The sequence below is a fragment of the Papilio machaon genome, chromosome 22, assembly GCF_912999745.1.
Source record: "Papilio machaon chromosome 22, ilPapMach1.1, whole genome shotgun sequence".
Taxonomy (NCBI): domain Eukaryota; kingdom Metazoa; phylum Arthropoda; class Insecta; order Lepidoptera; family Papilionidae; genus Papilio; species Papilio machaon.
In genome coordinates, this window is record NC_060007.1 from 5313821 (window position 1) to 5337645 (window position 23825).

Consider the following 23825-nt stretch of genomic DNA (forward strand, 5'->3'; position numbering starts at 1 on the left):
CATCGCCAACCGATCATCTAGACTAGATCTAGTGGGAGACTAGTCATAAAAAAAGTTATCAAGAACGGTCCAATTTATATTGAAAAACTGACAAGTAAATGTGGACCTATAAGGATTGTAAGCATCTTAGTATTTTAAAGAATTTAATATTATATTTTAAAAAATCTGTTCGAAAAATTCACATCATTTCCTTATATATCGTGTAAAATGCTTCTAGCGACCGCACACAGATATGTTTAATCATACTAAAACTACACTAAGTGGTCCCCTAATCTTATAATTTCATGTGGTGGCTAAATTATATGTGATGAGACCTGTTCATGAGATGTCGCGCAGGCTGGTTGAGCTCTACGAAGGCGATGGGGAAGATGCCAACGCGGCGCTCCAGCCGACCTTCCGCCCAGTTCTCATCTACACGCCTATGTACTGTTATTATTGCACCTGGAACATAACATTATATGTTACATTACAGATTCCAGCTCAACGCTATATCTATCAGTGATTAGACTGAATTTTTTTTATACATTCCGACACTCATTTATATACATTTAGTCCAGGAGCCTTAGCTCTTGGACTAGGTTATCCTGTATCTGTGTCACTTCGGGTGTTTCTGTTGGACAGATCAATCTATCCAACGAAAACCGCTAACTTCAATGTCGTGATCTTTTTTAGTTATACATTAATCTTCTATCAAATCTCTTTCCCATCCTTAACTTATAAGAAAAGAGTGGGAAGGGAAAGAGGACTAAAACTAGGCCTGTAACACATTTCTACTTGAAGGTAGTCTTCTGTGTGATCGTGGTATTGCAGCATGAAAACCAGTCTATTCGTACAACAGCTGTTGAGAAATTTACCTTTATCAAAAGCCAAACAACCTTCCTCATCAGGAGCTGACATCCTGAAGTCATATAGAGCTTTGCACAATGCAGTTGGCACGGGCAAAGCTACCACTACCTAAAATAAAACATTTACTATTGTAGATAGATCAAACTAAATAGATTAACTTGATTAAATCAGACATCTACTGTTGTCTGGCAAAAACGATGGATCCTATCTATAAGGGCCAAAGTAACAGACTGATGATTTTTACTTTTTTTTGTTAAAAGTTACCTCTTAGTTTAGTTAACAATATGCACTAAACAAAAAATATGGGACCCATCTGCAAGCACTTCCTTTCGATTAAAACATTTTTTATCCAAATCGGACCACCAGGGGCGGAGTTTCGCGGTAACACACATTAAAAAAAAATACAGTCGAATTGATAACCTCCTTCTTTTTGAAGTCGGCTAAAAATACATATTTACTTGTGTAAATGTTATTTTTTTACTGAGGTAAAAGGACTTCTTTTCCTACATGGTTGAAACTTTGAGAGCATCTCCTGTAAAGTTGTCAATTTTCACATAGGCCCTTATTCGTAGGAGCCATCGACAAGCTTCTAGAAATCTTAAATAAAACAATTGCGTATAAAAACATCATATATTCTACATCTATGCCAAATTTTATCGAAATTAATTGACCCTGAAAATACTTTGTAACAAACATCCAGACATACACATTTATAATATTAGTGAGATTGACTAAAATCAATGATAATTTTACCTGTACATATGTGATAGGGAACATGCCAGTTCTCCCTGAGCACTCGCCTTGATACCAGAAATGGTCCAACTTCTTTTGCAGCATAATAGTGTCACCTTTTTTGAAGGAAAGGTCACTGTAAAATAAATATAATTCATTATTTAAATGTTCAAAATATCAACTCATTATGGTACAAAAATTATAATAGCTGGATTGTAAGTTTACTACAAAATGGACTGAAGATCTGGTCAACTAGTGGATGAATTCTCTCCATAGTAAAATCAAGTTCAAGTCAAAAGTCAAGAAACTTCTTGCACAGTTAAAATTAATCTATCGCTAAATATACTATGAGTATAAATGCTTGTATCGATATTAGATACTAGCAATCGCGCGCGACTCCGTCCGTGCCTAATTAGAAAAAAAAATATTAGTAGCCTATGTGTTCTCCCAGTATAATATGCTCTACATCTATGCCAAATTTCATCAAGATCTGTTAAGCCGTTCTGGAGATACTTTCAAACATATATCCATACATCCATCTAAACTTTCGCATCTATATATATAAAAGAAAGTCGTGTTAGTTACACTATTTATAACTCAAGAACGGCTGAATCGATTTGACTGAAAATTGGTGGGCAGGTAGCTTAGAACCAGGAAACGGACATAGGATAATTTTTACCCCGTTTTCTATTTTTTTATCCGCGCGGACGGAGTCGCGGGTAAAAGCTAGTTTATAATATTATTAAGTAAGGTTATAAAGGTGTATGCACACTGACCCCGGCTCCTTGGATATAAAGTCGTAGATAGCGCGGGCGTGCGGCGGCAGCTGCTTGGCTTCCGTCCGCGCACCTTGCTGCGTCTGCGTCTAAAAATCATAACAATATCGTAATAAATATCTTGATTTTGTACATTGACTAATTTGGTACTTTATTGTCTTACATACTACTATAAAACATATTGAAGTCAAGAAAACCCAGATGTTTACCTAAACGTCTTACAAGCTTCATAAAATATTTTCACTAGGACTTAGTGTACCTGAGAATGTCCACTCCTGGGCGCTCGCTGGACAACGCTGACCTTCCTCGGGGCAGAATTCTTCATGCCCTCGAGTATCCTCATCAGTAACACGTTGGGAGGCAGCTCCTCCACCTTGGCCTCGACTAGCACCCGGCACTCCGGACATCGTAGCTCCTTGTGCGACTCTACAATCACCTGGAATGCAAAACGTTGTTATATTAACAGAGAGAAAAACCTCCTTACATAAAATCTTACGACGGACCCAATAACCGATCCGTGATATCGATCTAAAGATTTTTTAATTAAATATGTATTATGCCTCCTAAACGATAGATCGGGTTCTTCGATTGTTATAGCGATTCTTAGATCGGTTAAAAACAAAAGGATAAAAAAAAGTCGTGTTAGTTACACTATTTATAACTCAAGAACGCTCGAACTGATCTAGCTGAAAATTGATGGGCAGGTAGCTTAGAACTAGGAGACGGACATAGGAACTTTTTTATCTTGTGTGCATTTTTTTTTTATTCCGCGAGGACGGAGTCGCGGGTAAAACCTAATATGTAATAGATACATAAGCAAAGATGACATTGAAATCTATTATTGGGTTCAACCGTTAGTTACGAGTTTTTTAATTTTTTAATAAATACGAATAAGTGTAAGGTAGGCGTAAAAAATCAAGTAAATCTTAGTATAACCAATTGTCCTGTAGCACTGTCAACGAGACCAAATTTGTATGGCAATATGTTCACGTTTCTGTACACGTACGTATTAGTAATGTCGTTGATGTAAATCTTTTCCACGAACTCCTACACTATATTTATAAATTAAATATTGTATAATATTACATAGGACATTATTTTTTTAATAACAAGGTGGCGTCTACCACTGTTAAACATAACTTAACAAAACTTGACATAACTTCTTTGCAACTAAATTTAATAAAACCTATATTTAATCGTACCTACTATTAAAATCTCCAAATCTAAACGCACAAATGATCGCATTTGTTTGAATGCTTTCATGCGTTCTGTCTGACTGCGCTAAACACAAAAAACAGAAAAACAAAAAACCCCAACTCAAAGGGTTTGAAAGAATCTTTTAATCTCGTTCAAAAAAAGGCGTCGTTCGCGTGAATAAAACAGCACACAGACTATCCGTACGTCTGTGACTTCAACCGTTTGTTTTCATTCACAAAACACCTTCACAAAAACATTAAAATACGTTTGTAGCTGTGTTTTAGTAAAAAATTACTGGGATAACAATGTACGAATTTGAACATGTTCTTTATTTAAATTATATAGTGACTAACGACCACCTCGCCGAAATAGCGAAGCGACTGCTGCCCATAGATATCTTCAATTACAGATGAATTGCCAACCTTTAATCGACGGGGGATGGGACGCACATAAAGAGAATTTCTTTTTTCTTCACGCCATCTTTGTGTTCGTGGTATTTCACCGGTCGACCCCGCCTTCGTGCACCTAACAAATAATTGTTGTTGTGGGATCTACCACTGTTCATGCGTCTTTATCCGACCTCATTAAGGTCATGAGGCTTACACGATAGCGTGTGATGTTAATCCTTTGTTGGAATCTTACTAATATTATAAATGCGAAAATTTGGATGGATGGATGATGTTGGATGATAAAATTTGGCACAGATGTAGAACATAGTCCGGAAGAAAACACCGGCTACTTATTTTTTTTTGTGCGTTTTATTATTAACGTATTTATTTTATATACACATATGTACAATTTAATACGTGTCCAACATCGTCAGACGTCGGATAAGTTAGTCGGTATCCGTTAGTAGGAAACTTAACCCGGATTAAGTAACGCTCCCCCCTTGAGCTAAGCTAGCGCTGCACAACTTTGGCTAACACAATTTGCATTTAAGTGCAAACTAAATGTACGTGGGAACAGTAATTGATGGGTGAAATGCATGAAAATGTAAAACCAATATGAAAATAAAATTCACTTTAGTGAGCATCGAATTGTTTGTACAAATTACATGTTTATTTTGAATTGATCACGAACAGAAACATCAATATGTTTTTGTATATATATTTAGGCAGTGGAAACATGTACTTAGAAAATTCGAGTGTATAAATTCCACGATATCGTGCGATATCGAACTAACCCTTTATAAAGGTTCATGGATCGCTACATCGAGTGCCCTAAACAGTAAAGGTCAATTTAATAAAAGCTCCCGATAGGGTTGCCAATTTTATAATTTTTATTATTTTTATTTCTCACAACATAACATAGTATGTTTCCATAGCCTGCTTCTAAACCAATAAATAAAAGTTTATCTGTTTTTAATGCTTTTATTCCTACTTATATTTTAGAGTTTGTGTGGGTTCTTAACTTTTAAGATTACAATATCTTACTAATATTATAAATGCGAAAGTTTAGATGGATGGATGTTTGGTTGAAGGCTCAACGGATCTTGATGAAATTTGGCACAGATGTAGAACATAATCTGGAAGAATACATAGGCTACTTCTTTAGTTTTTTTTAATTCCGCGCGAACGGAGTAGCGGCCGACAGCTAGTAATTCAACAAATGACGACACCTTTGTAATCTGCATCCGAGAATTAATAGACTTTAAAAAATCTAGCTAAAGCTCCAATCAATCTTAAAAAACTGCAAAATACCACCACATCTAGACAAAATCAGCCTTTCTGGAGGCGACTTTGTTTACTGGGTATTATCAAATATGAGACGTAAAGAACAAACATAGACATTTTCTTAGCAAATATTTACATGACATTTGACAGCCCTGTTATTAGATAAGAGAGTGCAACAAACGCTGTGTACTTCGTCGTCATTCGCAAGATATTTTCTCAGAATACAAACAGCCAGACGAGACGATGGATCCTTCTTAAACGTTCTAATTTACGTAAACATCATTATTTCTGTTTGCGAGCTAGAAATATTATTTTAGTTTGTTGAATATTTTATATCGAAAATATATTTTTATGTAAAGCGTATTTTACACAGACATAATTTTTTTTATATTATAAATGCAAATTTTTAGAGGATGGATGTTTGTTACAAAGTATGTCCGAAACGACTGCATGAATCTCGCTGAAATTTAGTCTTTACAACATAGCCTGGGAAAAACACATAGGCTACTAATTAAGTTTTTGTTTTAATTCCTCGCGCGTAGTCGCAGGCGACAGCTAGTTTTAAATAAGAGTCGTTTTTTAACGTATTCATCGCTAACTTTCACGGGCCCAAATCTGGCAAAAATTCCGGCAACGCAACTGCGATTACTCTGGTATTAATGATGTTAATGGGCGTCGATGAACACCTTGGTGTTCCCGCTGCTCGTTTGCCCCCTTATCTTATAAAAAAAATTAAATCGTAGTCTAGATAATATTAGCTTATCTTATCATTTGCTAATTTTCTGTATACTAAGTTAAAGTGACGTGCCGACATTAAATCATTTTGATGATAAATGAATACAATTAATTAGGTTATCATTAAATATTAAATCATTGAAAATAATAGGTAAAGGACATACTTATCAATCAAAATGTAGTAACAAGCAGCAGACAACATTGATCTATGGCATAGATAAAGGATGAAAAATATATTAATTTTCGTAACTAAGAAAATAACTTTATACTACGGTAACGGTATACTATCTATATATATAAAAGAAAGTCGTGTTAGTTACACTATTTATAACTCAAGAACGGCTGAATCGATTTGACTGAAAATTGGTGGGCAGGTAGCTTAGAACCAGGAAACGAACATAGGATAATTTTTACCCCGTTTTCTATTTTTAATTCCGCGCGGACGGAGTCGCGGGTAAAAGCTAGTTTTTTATATAACATACTTTGTTAATTATTTTATAAAATGTGTTATATATATAATAAGTAAATAAATGAATATGAAATATTACAGCGATAGTCATTTTCATTTTGCAACTACAATTATTTAGTCATTTAAAGACAGGCTAACGACAAGCTAACAAAGCTCATTTATACAAATTGTAGAAATAAGTCTTGTCGTATTGTGAAACTAATTATTCCTTAAATAACTATATATTATAATTTCAATCTGGTATACAATATACTAGCCGTCGTCAGCGACTTCATTCAGCACTGAATTAAAAAAGTAGCCTTTAATATGCTCGCGGGCATCAGCTACCTTCCCGTCCAAGTCCCGTCAAAATCGGTCCAGCCGTTCCGAAGATTACCCGGAACAAACACAGCCTTGCGAACATACAGTCAGACATACATAAATGTAAAAAAAAATTATCATTATCAGTTACGCAATGTACACCATGTATACAAAATATGTATACTTTTTAGTATATATATATATTTTGTACACATTAGTCTTTATATTAATCTTCTAATGTTAGGTAAATAGTGCACAACTTTAATTTGTATTTAAATGTACACTGGAAAAGTACATTGCCAAATATAATGTGAAATTCTTCAACTTCGTCGGTCCAAATAAGCCTGCTCTCAGACGTCATGCCTTTTAAGGGTTCTCCGCGTAAACGTGAAAGCCGCGTCGCCATAGCAACGAGAATTTCCTCAGTCAATTAACAATGAGATATATTTATATTTGTCGGTGGAGCTCTATAACGACTAACAAGTTATTAAACAACCACATCAAAGACACAAATTCTATTGTTATGGCCTTGTTATTGAAAAAAAAATTAATAACAGCCATCTAATTCATTAACTAATAAAACGAAGTCTTAACGTTTCGACTGCCGAAACACATGTATAAAAACATGTTGTCATCCCGCTTATACTCTTAGAAAAAAAACAAAGACAATAGTGGAAACTCGTCGTTAACTATTAATGAGCCAGGTGTGCGAAGTTGTACTAGTTTTCTTTAAATGATAACATACGAGGGTAACTTAAGAGAAACAAACCGCTAACGCAAACGCTGTCGTGTTACATTCTCCAGAGAGTCAGTCATGAACACTCTATTATTTATGGCCGCAGTCGAGTTCCGAGCAAATACCTTACGTAAGAGGTTCAACAGTTTAAAAGCACTCAAGCGGACGGATAGAAAAAAAGGTGTTTCAAGCTTAAGAAAGCTTAACTAGCTGCAAGCGCTTAAACTTTAAGCTGTGTTATTTATACGTTCGAGCAACGGAGGTGTTTTTCACTAGCTCTTTGTGAAACACTTTAGTGAAGAAAAACGAAAGAAATGGACGCTTCTAATAGGTGAAACTATACAGCTTTTGGCAGCTCGTTTACAGAATTTTAAGGATCACACATAAATCTAACACACTGAAAATATCTTAATCTTACTAATATTATAAATGGTTGGATGGATGGATGTTTGTTACTATCCAGAACGGTGCATGGATCTCGCTGAAATTTGCCTTGGATGTTGAACATAGTCTGGAAGAACACATAGGTTACTAATTAAGTTTTAATTCTCCTCGGACAGCGTTGAGGGTGACAGCTAGTTATTCCTTTAAAGAATTAATCAGAATTTACCAATTACTTTTTATTTTTTATAAATACACTAAATCTTTTGCCCGCAACTTCATACACTCGGAATTTTATAAAAAAAAAAACTTATTAAGTAGCTTATGAGAGACAGTAATCTCTATGCGTTTAAATCAGATCCGTTTTAAACTTAAACTTTCGCATTTATAATATTGGTAACACTATCTAAGTAGATACAAAATTAAAGTAATTCCTAAAGAATACCTCATCTATAGTCAATTATTACTCCCAATGGAATACAAACGCAGTTCACAGATGGTGTGGAACCACGCGATCTATTTCTGTTATTCTTGTAACGGCTATGACTGCAGTAAATATATAATTAACGTAAACTGCTTTTTGTCGACTGTACAAACGGTTGACCAGTTTATAAAACGTGTTTGTAACAGGTGCTTTGTGTAGAGTGAACTTTTTTTTGGCATTTAAAATCGGAATTTGCAGATTTTAATTGAAAACGATTTTACCTTTAGCGTAACAAAATATCTCAAACGTTGCTAATTTTTATGTAATCTTTTCATTAGTTCCCGTACGATTTCTCAGCGATAAAAAAATACTAACAAATTTAACATTATGATAAAAGAAAATCTGAATTTAAATCAACAAAATTCATCTTTACTATCATAAATATATATCAAGTATGTGACGTGTTATATACAAAAAAAAAACTTGCTTAGTAACAAGATCAAAAAACCCAGTCTTAGTAAACAAGTGAAAATAATTACAACTAACTTTTATGTTGTTTCCGAACATACTCGTAGTTTCTACGATTATTTCGTCGGGATATCGAGCTCGGAAGGTCAAACACGCAACTCATTTCCCCAATTGGTATATTAATCAACGATACTTTTTGCTCTGGAACGTTTTCGTATCTACTGGTTTCAATTTCGTTATGCTCAGGCGATGGAATTTTAAACGCTCTAAGGCAGCTGTAATTATCTACTTTTTTAAATTTACTTGGCAACACGCAATACAAAAGTAACCTTTAAACTAATAGCCGACGAAGTACAGACGACGACATTAATAGACGAACAGTAAAGTAAAGCCTAGTTCACATTATTCCAGTACAGTAGGAGTAGCGTACAAAATCACCGATGGCATAATATAAACACTAACTGGTGCCAACGCTACTGTTGTAATGGTTGTATTGTACTGGTAAATTGTAACCTAAGTTTAATGTAAAGTTACCGTGGAATTCCACAGCCAAAACATAATTTAAACATTCTCTGTTGTTGTAACTATGTATTATTATTTATTAATAATAAAATGTTTGACAGTGGGAGCCGAAAAAAAAAGTGTTCTTTCTATTCTTACATACTGTAGCCTTGACCGATCAAATTGATTGATTTTGCTTTTTATATATTTAGAAGTCTACATCAGGTAAATTCCACCGCTCCTTAACATCCGACTTTAGTGAATTAAAAAAAAATCATCAGCAAGGCATGGAGCGACCGTGAGAGAGTCGTGACGAGACAACAGGCGAGGCGGGAAGCGTTCCATTACTACACACCGGATTCGCGGCACATCGTACACGATCACCATTCTCTATGCCTATGTTTTGCAACCGTTGCTAGTTTACATTATCGTAATACTTGTACAAAAACACATCGACATCTCTATTTTTTTCAAAGGGAATGGTAAGGATGGAATGTCTTTGTACACTGTATTTCGTCAATGCGCGAACCCCCTCACTTTGCTTTAACGTAAGAAGAAAAACAAGAAATAAAGTCAGACATGTTTAAAAACTGAGACCACGCTTCACTACATAGTTTTAGTAAAGATACCATAGACTATATTTTTTATTTCTTCGTGTTTCCAGCCTGTAAATTATTAAAAAATTTACATAATCTTGACATATTTTTCATCGTTATCAGAAAGATTATTATCAGTTTATCACTTGTTATCAAAGATAAGTCATCTAATAAGAGAGTGAGTCAGGAATGGAGTTCGGAAAAAAGGCAAACACAAAAATCTAGTTCTAAACTCTTTAATTACAATACTTGTATTTTAAAAGTATACTAAAAGATCTGCCTTTATTCCTTAATCTCAGATTTATATCATACTAGCTCTGCTCTAGCTCTAGCTAGCTAGCATACTAGCCCACAATTCTGTACGCGCGGAATTTAAAAAAAAATACGCAATAAGTAGCCTATGCGTTCTTCCAGACTACGTTCTACGTCTGTGTCCAATTTCATCAAGATCCGTTGAGCTGTTCCGGAGATACCTTCAAAAACATCCATCCATCTAAACATTCGCATTAATAATATTAGTAAGATGAAGAAATTCCTTCAAAAGTCGATATAAAAGTTTTCTATCTTTTAATATTACAGACTAGCCTTTTACCCGCGACTCCGTCCGCGCGGAATAAAAAATTGAAAATGGGTTAAAAATTATCCTATGTCCTTTTCCTGGTCCTAAGCTACCTGCCCACCAATTTTCAGTCAAATCGATTCAGCCGTTCTTGAGTTATAAATGGTGTAACTAACACAACTTTCTTTTATATATATAGATAAGATAAGATTTTTGCTATTCTTTGACAAAAGCAATAAAAACTCTTGCAAGAAATTAATATAGTATCTTCGAAACTCTGTCTATATAACTGATAAGCTTTGTTATTTGTAATTTTATTAAAAAAAATTAACATATTCCCATGTTTCGTTTCGCCCAGTTAAACCTAAGGTATTCCCGTTTACTATTGTACAAAGGTAATTTAAGATAATGTATATTATTTTGAACACTTTAAAAGATACCTTTCGACATCATTTTCATAGACATTCCTACATATTAAACTAATTGCATTTACAAAAAAAAGTCAACCTATTTCGACATTTAAAAATACAAATTGTACGTCTGTCAAGCAAACTAAAACAGAAAAGTTAATTTGATTCAAATAACACCGTACAGTTAAAAACTTATAAAGAAAAAACTAAGCTGCATCATTATTTAATCGTGACACATAACCAAGTCTCAGTGGACTCTGCAAACGACAGGTGTCCGATACCCGCCCACCGCTGCGTAATCGACGTGACCTAGGCTTTCTCCTGACAATATCAGCTGGCCGAGCCCCAAACCAGTGACGTACGGAATGCCGAACTAGTGTTGTACACTACTTTGCCGATAGATTATGTACTTTCACATTTTTTTTTTTTGAGAGACAAGCATCATATGCTAAGCGACCACTAATATGTTGCAGATGTTTTATGAACGATAAAAAATATACAGTCGAATTGATAACCTCCTTCTTTTTGAAGTCGGCTAAAAACTAACATTGTAGACTATAGGCGGGACAATGTTCCATCAAAAACCCTGAAATCGATTTTACTTTTTTTTTATTTAAATTTTAAATGATAAAACAAAACGATTAAACCAGTAACTTGAAAGTCTTATGTATTCATTGGTATGGTATCTGCATAAAATCATCTCACATCACGTCAGACGGACATCCGACACAAACAGCCGACATTGCTTAACACAGTGTAAACACAATGTCTTGCAACGTGTGGCAGCAAACAAACTGCTGAACGTCATACTGTTACATATTGATGCAGGGTTGACACTAAAGAGATTTTTTTAAATACACACGCAAAGAACTAGAGATTGCCGTACAATAGTATCAATTTATATGACGATAGAATTATTTAATGTTATTGGATGTATGGATGTTTGTTAGAAGGTATCTCCGGAACAGCTCAACGGATCTTGATGAAATTTGGCAATGATGTAGAACATAGTCAGGAAGAATACATAGACTACTTATTACGTTTTTTTTAATTCCGCCGGGACGGAATTTCGGGCGAGAAGTAGTAAATTATTTAATTATAATTTAACTTTAAAAGTACATACATATCCGTAAAACGGTGTAAATTAATGACATTTATATTTGATACCCAATCTTTATTATTAGTATCTAGTCGAAAGTTGATTCTAGTAGAAATTAGTACATGGTAATATTTTTAAATACTATTTGTTACTATACTATTTGTAGTTTTAAAAAAAAATCACAAAATCAAATTTACAAAAATAAATGTTGCGGCAACCCTGGCAGATTACCGTTGCCAGAAACGTTAAAATATAAAGAGAGCCATGTCTATTTATACAGGACAGTGAGTGCGAGCTTGAAACACGTCGCCCCAAGTCAAACGGGTCAATTGAAAATCAATGTTACAATGTCGAAACATGCTGAAATCATCTTTGAAACTTCAACATAAACTTACACAATGGTTTAATTTTAAGTTTACAATGTACGGACCAATCGTTAAACATTGATAAACTAATTTGAAAGAAACAAACCAAGTGGTCGATAACAACGAAATACAAGTGTAATAAATTAAATTGAACTTATATAAGTAACTAGCTATCGCCCGCGACTCCGTCCGTGCGGAATTAAAAAATGAGTAGCCTATATGTTGTTCAAGAATATATTTTACATGTATTCAAAATTCCGTTGAGATCCGGTGATTTGTTCCGGAAATACCTTAAAAAAACATCCATCCATCTAAACATTCGCATTTATAATATTAGTATGATAGTACGATTAAAAACGCAACAATTCTATTAATTACAATAAAAAATATGACAATTTTCTTTCTTTGCAGTAAATTCTCAACTCCAATATAAACTTTGTGAACTTATCCGCTTCCCGCTCTAATGTAAACGCACCTTTAGCTTGGATTAGTAACTTCGGTGTCCGTGACATATACCAAGTGTTAACGCTAATGCCACACGACGATTAATTTTAAGCAAGCGCATTTCCGGCTTTTTTTTTTGTATAGAGAGAAAACGTGTAGTCTAAGTGATCCCAAACGTATATATTCGTTGAACAGAGGAACCGTATATTGTTAGATTTAAATTCTAAAATGGGTTTAACCACAAAAAAAACTTAAGGCCTTACCATAAAAAAAAAACTTGGACAACGTTTCAATTAGATTTTGACTTAAAAATACGTCTATCCTTCTATACCGTGACTAGCGTCCGGCGCGTATTTTTGACAAAGATTATCGTAACATTAGTATGCGTACTTGCAATCTTGACCAAGTAATCAATGGGTCATATTCTCATTTTGTGTGTCCCCTCCTCCGTCAATTAGAGGTAGGCAATGCATCGGTAGGCATGCAATGTTGCTCGCTCGTTTGCCACCTTATAAAAAATAATAATAAAGTTCTTAAAAAGCAGTGTGATTATACATATTTATACTGAAACATATAACCACGTTAACGGACGTTATGGACATAATATCAAACGTTGTATAACTATATTTTTGGGGTTATATACAAGAGTTAATTGATCACAAAAGGAGACTTTCAATTTTAAATCTAAATTAAGAGAGACCAGGTACGGCACTAACAGATCTTCCACAAGATTGATCGACTCATAGCTTAGTAATTTTAAAAAGAAAACAAATAACCAACAATAAGCTTATCTGAAATTCCCTGACCTCATGACCTTAAAACAACACAGCGTTCTTTGTAAGCTTACAGGCAAGAGCTTACAAATATAGTCTAACTTTTGTAAAATATAATCCAGTATTACCATGGGAAATGTTAATTTAGGTTAAAACGCGCACGCAAAACGCCTTTTATAAAAGCTCGACCCGACTTAATAATTAAACAAAATTATATATTTAGCTCCAACAGGTAAGGTCAGAAATTTCACAAAGAGACGCAAATAATGCAAGGTGTTTTTAGGGTATATGGGGATTTTAAGCAAGCGATGTAATCGTGTCAATAAAAATTAAACGGAAGATTAATTTCGTCGAGTCTGTCGTTTAGTTAATCTGTGCAAAGTGACGTCTAAATGAATAAAAAATGTCTATTAAAATAAAAAGGAAAATTTTAAATTGATAAATGATTCGCAGTCTTTATTTCAACAATTTTATAGTTTTAAATGGAATCTTATGTCTTCAACAATTACCATCTAATTTAGGCAACTTATGCAAAACTAAATCATTATTAATACTTGAAGCAAAAACTTTGTACCCATCTTTAAAGAAATGGACGAACGCTGAATTAAACACAGTTAAAATTAATGTACAGAAGAACTTAACAAACCTTCTTTAAAATCGAAAATTAAAAAAAATCTTTGATTTCTGGTCGAACGTATGAACAATTTTAAACACTAATTTAATTAATTTCACAATAAAATTTACATTATTTCAATTATGTATATAAACTTGTCTAGTTAATTAATTTTACTATTCGGTAAATATATAAGAAAATCTCTATGAATTAAGTAAATTGTAGTTAGAAAGACAATAACAGCGAGATACTTTAGCTTATATAAAAAACATCATTTAACCATAATTGGTTAAAAATACGCTATCTATTTTCATAACTCACATAAATAAAAATTCAACAATTCATCATCAACCTGCCCTTATCCCTATGGAGGGTCGGCACAGTATGTACTACTCCTCCATACATCTCTATCAGCCGTCATATCTGAAGTTACCCCCTTCTTACGCAAAAAATTCAACAATTATTTTAACTCATACAAATAACAAAAAATCAACGATTGCGAAGTCAGCTAATTGTTATACAAGGTCATATTTATTAATTTTGCACATTTAAGGCCTCGCCACACGAGCCACTATTGATCCAACTTGCAAACAAACGTCCTAAACTTAGTGTGCAATAATAAAGATTTTCATTTTCATTAGTTATTGCCAATCTTTATATTTAAATAGTATAGTTATATGCATTAAAAGAAATTATATATGTCAGTTAAACTATTGATAATTTTAACTGTATTAGATAAAAAAATAAAGGCAAGCATTGGCAAGTTTTCATCAAAAAGTCTTGTTACAAAAAAATCGTAACTAAAAAATATATGAACTAGCTATTGTCCGCGACTAAGTCCGGGCGAACATAATAAAAAAAACTTTATTAGTTGCCTATGTGTTCTGCCAGACTATGTTCTACATCTATGCTAAATGTCATCGAGATTCGTTGAGCCGTTTTGAAGATACCTTGTAACAAAAATCCATCCATCCAAACATTCGCATTTATTAGGTCCTTACATATGAAATTGGCGTTTTGTATGGGAGGAACAAAAAGTCGAATATTTTTTAATATAATATATTTAATTAATCAAAGTATGAACCATTATTTTCTATGCACTTTTGCCATCTCATAGGTAGTTCATTGATCCCTTTACTAAAAAAACCAGTCGTACGAGAATCAATGAAATCTTTGAAGGCGATTTGGACTGCCCCATCGGAGTTGAATTTTTTCCCTTGCAAGAAGTTATCCAAATTTCGAAAAAAATGGTAATCTGTTGGAGCAAGGTCCGGGGAGTACGGAGGATGTCTTAGACTTTCCAATTGAAGCTCTTCTAATTTAGTAGCCGTCTGTTGCGCAGTGTGTGGTCTAGCGTTGTCGTGAAGCAGCAGTGGCGTGGAGCGATTGACCAGCCTAGGTTGTTTAGCCGCTAGCTTTTCCATCATAGTTTGCAATTGCTGACAATAGACATCAGCCGTAATAGTCTGGCCAGATTTGAGAAAACTTTAATGAACAATACCGGCACTAGTCCACCAAACGCTTACAAGTAACTTTTTTGGGGTTAATTTTCGCTTGGGGCAGGATTTGGCTGGCTGGCCAGGATCCAACCATTGCGCTGAGCGCTTCCGATTATCGTAAAGAACCCATTTTTCATCACAGGTAATGATTCGGTTTAAAATACCTTCATTATTGTGCCGGTTTAGTAATGTAACGCAACAGTCGACGCGCGTTTGCCGGTTTGCTTCAGTCAATTCGTGAGGTACCCACCTTTCAAGCTTTTTAATCTTCCCAATTTGCTTCAAGTGAATTAAAACAGTTTTATCACTAACATCGCAGCCTGCAGCTAACTCGGACGTGGTTTGCGATGGATCCGCTTCCACAATAGCCTTCAACTCTTCATTATCAACTTGAGTCTCAGGCCGTCCACGGGGCTTGTTCTGCAGATCGAAATTTCCAGAACGAAAACGTTGGAACCAAAAACGAACTGTGTTTTCTTTTGCAACACGACCGCCATACACATCATTCACCCTTCGAGTCGTTTCCGCAGCACTAGTGCCACGGCGGAACTCGTACTCGTAAATAATGCGATATTTTAAGTTTTCCATTTTGTAAAATGAGTGACGCAAACAGAAAAAAACAGAAGAAAAAAAACAAATGAATGACGGTCATCGAACCACAAATACATGAGTCTATAGCTGTACAAATTTGAATTTGGAATTCCTTACCAAAGAGGAGAAATTCGTGATTAAAGTGGCCAGTACGAAAAACGCCAATTTCATATGTAAGGACCTAATATAATAATAGTAAGAAGTAAGACAAACATGCTTCATTTACAAAACGTATGCAAAAGCACTGTGTGCAAATGAGATGTCCATACAGACAGTCGCATTGTACAAGATTTTACAGATATTATTATTATAAACCAGATTACCAAGTAAAACGTGTGATTTTATATTTTAAAAAAAAACATCGAAATAATTGTCTTATTCCGAAATTATGCATTTAATACTAATTGAATCAGTTAGAAATGTCGTTAAAAGATTAATTAAGAAGTCTCTTTGAGTAAATATAGCACCAGGAGTCCACACTAAAGGAGCAGTCTCTAAGTGAGTATTAAACGTCTCTCAATACAACAGTGAAATGATGCGATCAACGCCGCCAGTCTGTCGAGACCTTGCATTAACGGGTCAACAAATTAACTGTGAGTGGAATCCCGCATGCAACATCTGAGTATGACTCAGAAGAACTTCCCAAGAAGTCGCACGCTGCACAAATAAATAAACTAATGCATTTGTATTATAACCGCTATAACTTAGTTGTTACGGGTGATATTTGTATGTATTTGGTTCTTATAAAAATGTCCTTAAACACGTTATGAGTTGTTAGACAAGTATGTCATTCGCCAATTTGATTTTAAGTAAGTATGAGAAGTGCGCAATCTTACTAATACTATAAATGCGAATGTTTAGATGGATGGTTGGATGTTTGTTTGAAAATATTTCCAGAACGGCTCAATAGATCTTGATGAAATCTGGCAAGATGTAGAACATAGTCTGGAAGAACACATAGACTACTTATAAAGTTTTTTTTGTATTAATTCCGCGAGAACGGAGTCGCGGGTAACAGCTAGTGGTTCACAAAACTCATTTATCGTGTATCAAAGAGCTTTAGTAAATCAGTCAGGACATTAATATTCGAGTCGCACGTGTAGCATTCAATTACGTTACGTGAGTTCGATGCCGCGATATTTTAGCGGGACGTTACATACGGGTCGATGTATTTGTTATCGATCGATCGAAGAAAAATGAACTTTAAATATGTCTGTATAGGGTTGCCAGGTCGCCAAACCTACTAGCCGGACAGACCATCCAGTTTGGCCGGACATTTGGGTAGAAAGGTCGGACACCCTGTATTATTTAGAATTTTGTCTCAGTATTAATAGGTACACTCTCGTTTGAGAAATGTAAAAAACCTAACAACTCGGTATTTTGGCCGGACACGCAATCAAAAAGCCTATCTATGTCCGGCTTTATCCGGACGCCTGGCAGCGCTATGTCTGTAGTCTGCAAATTTCGATTTGATAGGAATACGTTTGTTTATATCAAAGAGTATAAATTGTTTATTAACTACACGTTTTGTTGTTATTATACTCAAATCGTTATTATATACAAAAATTTTGAAGCTAAATTCAAAATCTACTAGTCTACTAGTAATTTAAAAAAAATGGGACCCATCTGCAAGCACTTCCTTTCGATTAAAATATTTTTCATCAAAATCGGACCACCAGGGGCGGAGTTGCGCGGTAACACACAAAAAAAAATACAGTCGAATTGATAACCTCCTTCTTTTTTGAAGTCGGCTAAAAAGTTATCATGCCAACATTTGTGACGCTATTTGGTGACAGTTTCCTGTACAATACTTGCTCCTAAGTGGGAAGCGAATTTAATTCTTTAACTACGTTCCTTTTCATTGTGAGTTATAACCAACTTTAAAGAATGAGGTGTCATTCGTTTTATTCTCCGAAATGTTAGTCTGTGGCAGTGTGACTGTGTTATTAATTAGCTATCCTGCCGTATAGAAAATCGTGTGCAAAACACAAAAGAGCTAGTTAATGTAAGTAGGCGTATCTTGTATTATTTACAGGAAGGTCAAAAGAACTATCTTAAATAGTGTCCTTTCTTTTACCTTTACAGATGAATTTAAAGTTTATTTAGTCACTTATGTGAAAGGGTGTGAAACTGAGACTCATTCTACTAGAGCTTGTCACCAATAGGGGACGTCATGTATGCATCAACCATACGACTTGGCTAGTATCACTAGAATACAAAATACGAGATTCGATAACGATGCAACTTCGTGATCGAAATGAACGAGTAAGTGACTCAACTAAGGGCTATTGTCGATTTAATTTGAATCGATTTTTAAACCTTCGTATCGAGTTTAGTATTGCAGGATAATTGATAAACATTGGCAGAATATCGTATTACTTTTGCCTTTATTACTTAAATAAAAAAATAGTAACATACGAACGTAGACAAGGGATTGAATATCAACGTGATCGACTCTGTAAAAAATCAGGTAAAAAGTTTTTTTTTTCCAACATTCACATGACCTTCGATGAAGCAGGTATAAATAGCCAACTGACCTTGTTTGTCGTAAGAATAATTTATGAAACATCACGAGTAAAACACTGTCTAAAATAAACGTTATAACGTAGAATGGTAGAAGTTTCCACATCCTAAACAGTACTTTAAAAACGTGAGCTACGAGCATTTCTTTCAACTTCTAGTACCTATATATAAAAATAAAAAATTAAGTACTGGTCAAGCTTAAACAAATGCATAAAATTAGAATCATGGATAAAAAGAAACCTAAAAAGAAAAAGATATAAATTGCTACCGTACTTTATTAATTACTTAAGCATGACTCAATAGAGTGAGTCAAAGCAAATGCCAACCGGCTAGATAAGACGAAGGGCAATAAAATTATGTTTATTTACATTGCCCAAGGAAGAGGGTTGTTTAGTCGGATTGCTAGTGTACACGCGAATGAAAAAGTGTTTAAAAACTATTTTTAGTTTTCAGTACAACTAGTGTTCATTTACACCGATATTACTATTTATTTGTGTAATCTAGTGACAAATTATTATCTAAAACGTATATAACATGTCTTCATAATGGCCACTTATAAATTAAAATCATATTCAGGGAATAAAATTACTAATACACAAAGACTTTGGCTATCACTAGGAAACATTTAACATATGCTCAAAAACTGTAAAAAGAACATACGGTTGTACGGATTTTTATTATTTATTAAACACTTTTCCAGAGCATTGTATCGGGAGAGACGGTTATTTATACAATACCGTCCTAATTTAAAAGTAGTTAAGATGCGTACAGTACATACGTATCAGCTGGTCTAATGGTACATAAAGTATTTCCTGCTGCATGCATCACTATGATATATTGCTTAGAGATAACATAGCTGTCAAATTATCTACAACTACCTACTAAAATTAGACAAGAATAAGATAAATTACATTACTCTGTACATTATACTTTAATTACTTTGACATAATAATTAAAAAGTCAATAAACTCTTTTTATTTATAGGTAACTAAATAAAATTAATTATTATATTAAGAGTATATAAATAGATTAATTATTAATCAATAATTATACTCATTATGTTTAATTATTTAAAGTAGGATATAATAGTTCTTTGATGGTGCTTTACTACATTAAAGATGTGTTTAATAAACTTACGTTTGGAGATCAGAACGAGGCAATAGTTTTTTTTTTTTTTTTTTATTTAATAATTTAAGAGGCTTTGTCGCAATGCGACCATATCGCCCCATAAGCCTTCCAATAAATACACCTTACATCTAATTATTTACATTGTTTCTTAAACACATGTCGGTCAACTTAAACATCATCCTGGCCTCGTCAGAAGACGGGTCAGCCAGGATAGTGTTTATCTGACCGACATTATACCCGAACACCTTAAAATAATTACGTCTAAGCCGTTCGTTCCGAGCACACTCCAAAACAACATGGTGGATGTCTTCCAGGCAATAGTTGGGTTGATTCGAATTAACGACTTAAAATTTCAAGTACTCAAATACATTAATAAGCTTTTTAATGACCTTCAATGTCAGGGTCCTTGTCAGGGATTTTAAACAGCTATTGTACAAACCTTCAAGCACTTCAAACAGAATGTGTGTTGGCAGGGTAAGACGCGCGAGGAGGTGTCGAGCCTCTCCAAGCACACGGAGCACTCCAGTAGATCGTTTAGTAGACCTTCATCCATACCGTTCGGAACCTGGGACAAGTTAATTAGCATAGGTTATTGCCTGCGATTTAGTCTGCGGAGAATTAAAAAAAAATCTAATTTTATTTCATATTTAAATTTTATAGCATCTCTCACGAAATTTCGTTTAGAATTCCGTTTAGGCGTTATCCAAACTTTCGCATTTGAATTTTACCATGAAACCGATTAAAAATAAAAACAAAATATGAATAAACAATATCTAGAATCAAAAAATCTTAATAAATAATCTTACTAATATTACACCTTATATCTTACTAATAGATGGATGGATGGATGTTTGAAGGTATCTCCGGAACGGCTGAACGGATCTTGATGAAATTTGGCACAGATGTAAATAGAACATAGTCGGAAGAACACAAAGGCTACTTATTACTTTTTTAATTCCGCGCGGATAGAGTCGCGAGCGACAGCTAGTAGACATATAAATGATCAGTGGTTATGTAAACATCATAAGAACGTATATGTTCAAGATTAATTATATCAACATAGATTTACATGGCCTACGTACATTTCAGCGCGTACAAGTTACAGCGAGATTCCACGGGAACATTCTACTGGCTGATGAGGATCACTTTTTACCAGCTGTCGAGTGCAATGTACTTTACAAGATCCGATGTTCGTAAGCTTGATTATATTTATACTATGTAGTTGTAACCATCAAGGTTTTTTTCTAAGTAAATAACAGACATAATAAAGTGTTTTGTGCAGACAATTCGGGAGTGGAAATCTGCAGCATTGGAGAAAATAAATATAGACTATAAATACTGCGATAAAATCTCATGAATATTGTCAGTGTAAAAGATTAGCAAAGAGATTTTATACAAGGATCATATTCAAACCAATAATCGAATGATATATTTTTTTCTCATTTATTTCACTCTCAGAGGTCAGAGCCAACAGCAGCCTGTCTTATGGTTAATACCAACACCAAAAACACTACGAAGCGAAATGCATTTGGTGTGATCATGCAAGTACACAATGTTTTAAAATTGATTAATGAATGAATGAAATAATTTTTCGATTCTCATTTTTCGAAAAAAATGTTTCATTTATAGTTATTACAACAGTCAGTTAAAATAATAGCAACTCAGAACTACTTATTATAATGTATCGTGTCCAAACATACAGACGCGATATATAAAAGAAAGTCGTGTTAGTTACACTATTTATACTCAAGAACGGCTGAATCGATTTGACTGAAAATTGATGGGCAGGTAGCTTAGAACCAGGAAACGGACATGGGATAATTTTTACCCCGTTTTCTATTTTTTATTGCGCGCGGACAGAGTCGCGGGTAAAAGCTAGTTATAGATGAAATACTGCTATCAACATCGACGTCATTTCATATCTTAAAACAGAATCTTATCGAAAAGTTCTGGAAGAAGTATCATTATTCTATTTCGTTCACGAGTTCGCACAGCCAAAAAAAAAAAGATACATTTTACCATCTCAATCTTACAAAGATTTACTCTGATAGTTTTCAGAATATATTTCTCATAAAATAACATGTTTTTGTGAATGTTTCCCCAATGTAATCTTATATACACAAACGAAAAAAAGAAACGTATGACTCTTTCACTTTTTCTTTCAACACAAGCATCCCGTGTTTAATTATTCCGTTTGCAAGCAACTACCGGTACAAACATCTGCTAAATCGTAATGCCACCATCCGCTACTCCATTTATTACGTATTCATACAATTTGCGCAGTAAAATCTATGCTTTTAAATTAGTATTACGCGTTAAACAATTAATCAAAGAATGTTAGTCTGTTAGGTCTCTACCTACCTCTCTTGGCCTCTCTCTTACGGCCGAGAGTTATGTTGTTTTTTTTTTGAAAATCACAAACTTAGTATGCCTTAGTATCCTCTTCTGGAAGCAACAAATTACAAAGGGCTTTTCTTTCACAGTCGTATCTTAATTTTTTTGGTAACTTCATTCATCATCGGACTGAATAACGTTTTGTGTAAATTGTATGTTTTAGAATATTTTATAGGGTGACACATTATTATATAAAAATGTTGACGATTACTCCGACGAAAACGGGGAGTGCCGCTAATTAATTCAATAATCGTTCATTCATTAAATGAGTAACCGTAGGTTTCAGAGACCAAAAATAACGTATAAAACATATTTCTATCTTTGATTTGTCAAATATAATGACAGGGATGGCGATATGTTATATAAAGAGATTTTGTTCTCAGAATAATCACTTAATAGTAGCCTATGAGTTCTCCCAGACTATGTGCAACATCTATGTCAAATTTCAGCGAAATCTGTTGAACCATTCCGGAGATACCTTCTAATAAACAATCATCCATCCATCTTAACTTTCGCATCTTCTATATCTATATATATAAAAGAAAGTCGTGTTAGTTACACTATTTATAACTCAAGAACTGCTGAATCGATTTGACTGAAAATTGGTAGGCAGGTAGCTTAGACCCAGGAAACGGACATAGGATAATTTTTACCCCGTTATCTATTTTTTATTCCGCGCGGACGGAGTCGCGGGTAAAAGCTAGTATGCGTATAAAACATAGTGACATCATTGTCATTAACTTTGAAAAAAACAGAGATAAAATCATATTTCTAATTAGGATTTTGCTCTCAAAAACCCACAATTAGTCTAATAATTTATTCAATTTATGATTTACTAGCTGTCGCCAGCAACTCTGTCTGCACATAATTAAAAAAAATAATAAGTAGCCTATGTATTCTTCCAGACTATGTTCTACATCTGTGCCAAATTTCAGCGAGATCCGTTGAGCTTTTCTGGAGATACGTTCAAACAAACATCCATCCATCTAAACATTCCCATTTATAATATTATTATTATTAAGATGGAGCATAAATTTATTTATTTTATTTAATTTCTAAGTTGATCTTGTATGGACCATGTGTCTGCAATAAAGTTTTATTATTATTATGGGCATCTTTGATTATATTTTATTTGAATTATAATTTATTTGTCCAAGCAAAATTCTTAAAAATTATAAACTTCTAAACAGTGTTCATAAGTTGCCAATAACAACTAGGCATTAATATACTTACTTGATTGAAATCTAAAGGCAAAAATTAGACAAATATTATTTCTTTTTTATATTTGTTTAGTCCGGGATTTTAAAGCATTACTGTCTGATTAAACAATATGACTTTATCTTATGTTTGTAATCTTTCTCCTAAGGAGTTGTTATCACGATAAAGCATGTTTATATACGCAATAATTCCTGTTCATTTCACTTTTACAAATTGACGATCATAACATAGTTATTTATATACCAAAAGACATAACTGAGGCATCAGAAAGATAACGAATTGTACATTACTAATAAAAATAGCACACATTGTGATGATTATCGGTAAAAAGCCGAACTTAATACAAAACTACCATTCCAGATATTTTCGGAACAC

At 34.0% G+C, this 23825-nt stretch overlaps 1 protein-coding gene across 1 annotated transcript in view; it reads right to left on the minus strand.

Moving 5' to 3' along the window:
• LOC106708215 (E3 ubiquitin-protein ligase SH3RF1) overlaps positions 1 to 23825 on the minus strand; it is a 31839-nt gene that overhangs the window by 7677 nt on the left and 337 nt on the right. Inside the window, exons 2-7 of the mRNA XM_045683469.1 lie at positions 20278 to 20403; positions 2614 to 2790; positions 2355 to 2443; positions 1600 to 1714; positions 855 to 954; positions 315 to 441 (exon numbers count right to left, since the gene is read on the minus strand). Coding sequence (XP_045539425.1) covers positions 315 to 441; positions 855 to 954; positions 1600 to 1714; positions 2355 to 2443; positions 2614 to 2790; positions 20278 to 20391 — 722 coding nt within the window. The 5' untranslated portion in view covers positions 20392 to 20403. The remainder of the gene's footprint in view (positions 1 to 314; positions 442 to 854; positions 955 to 1599; positions 1715 to 2354; positions 2444 to 2613; positions 2791 to 20277; positions 20404 to 23825) is intronic.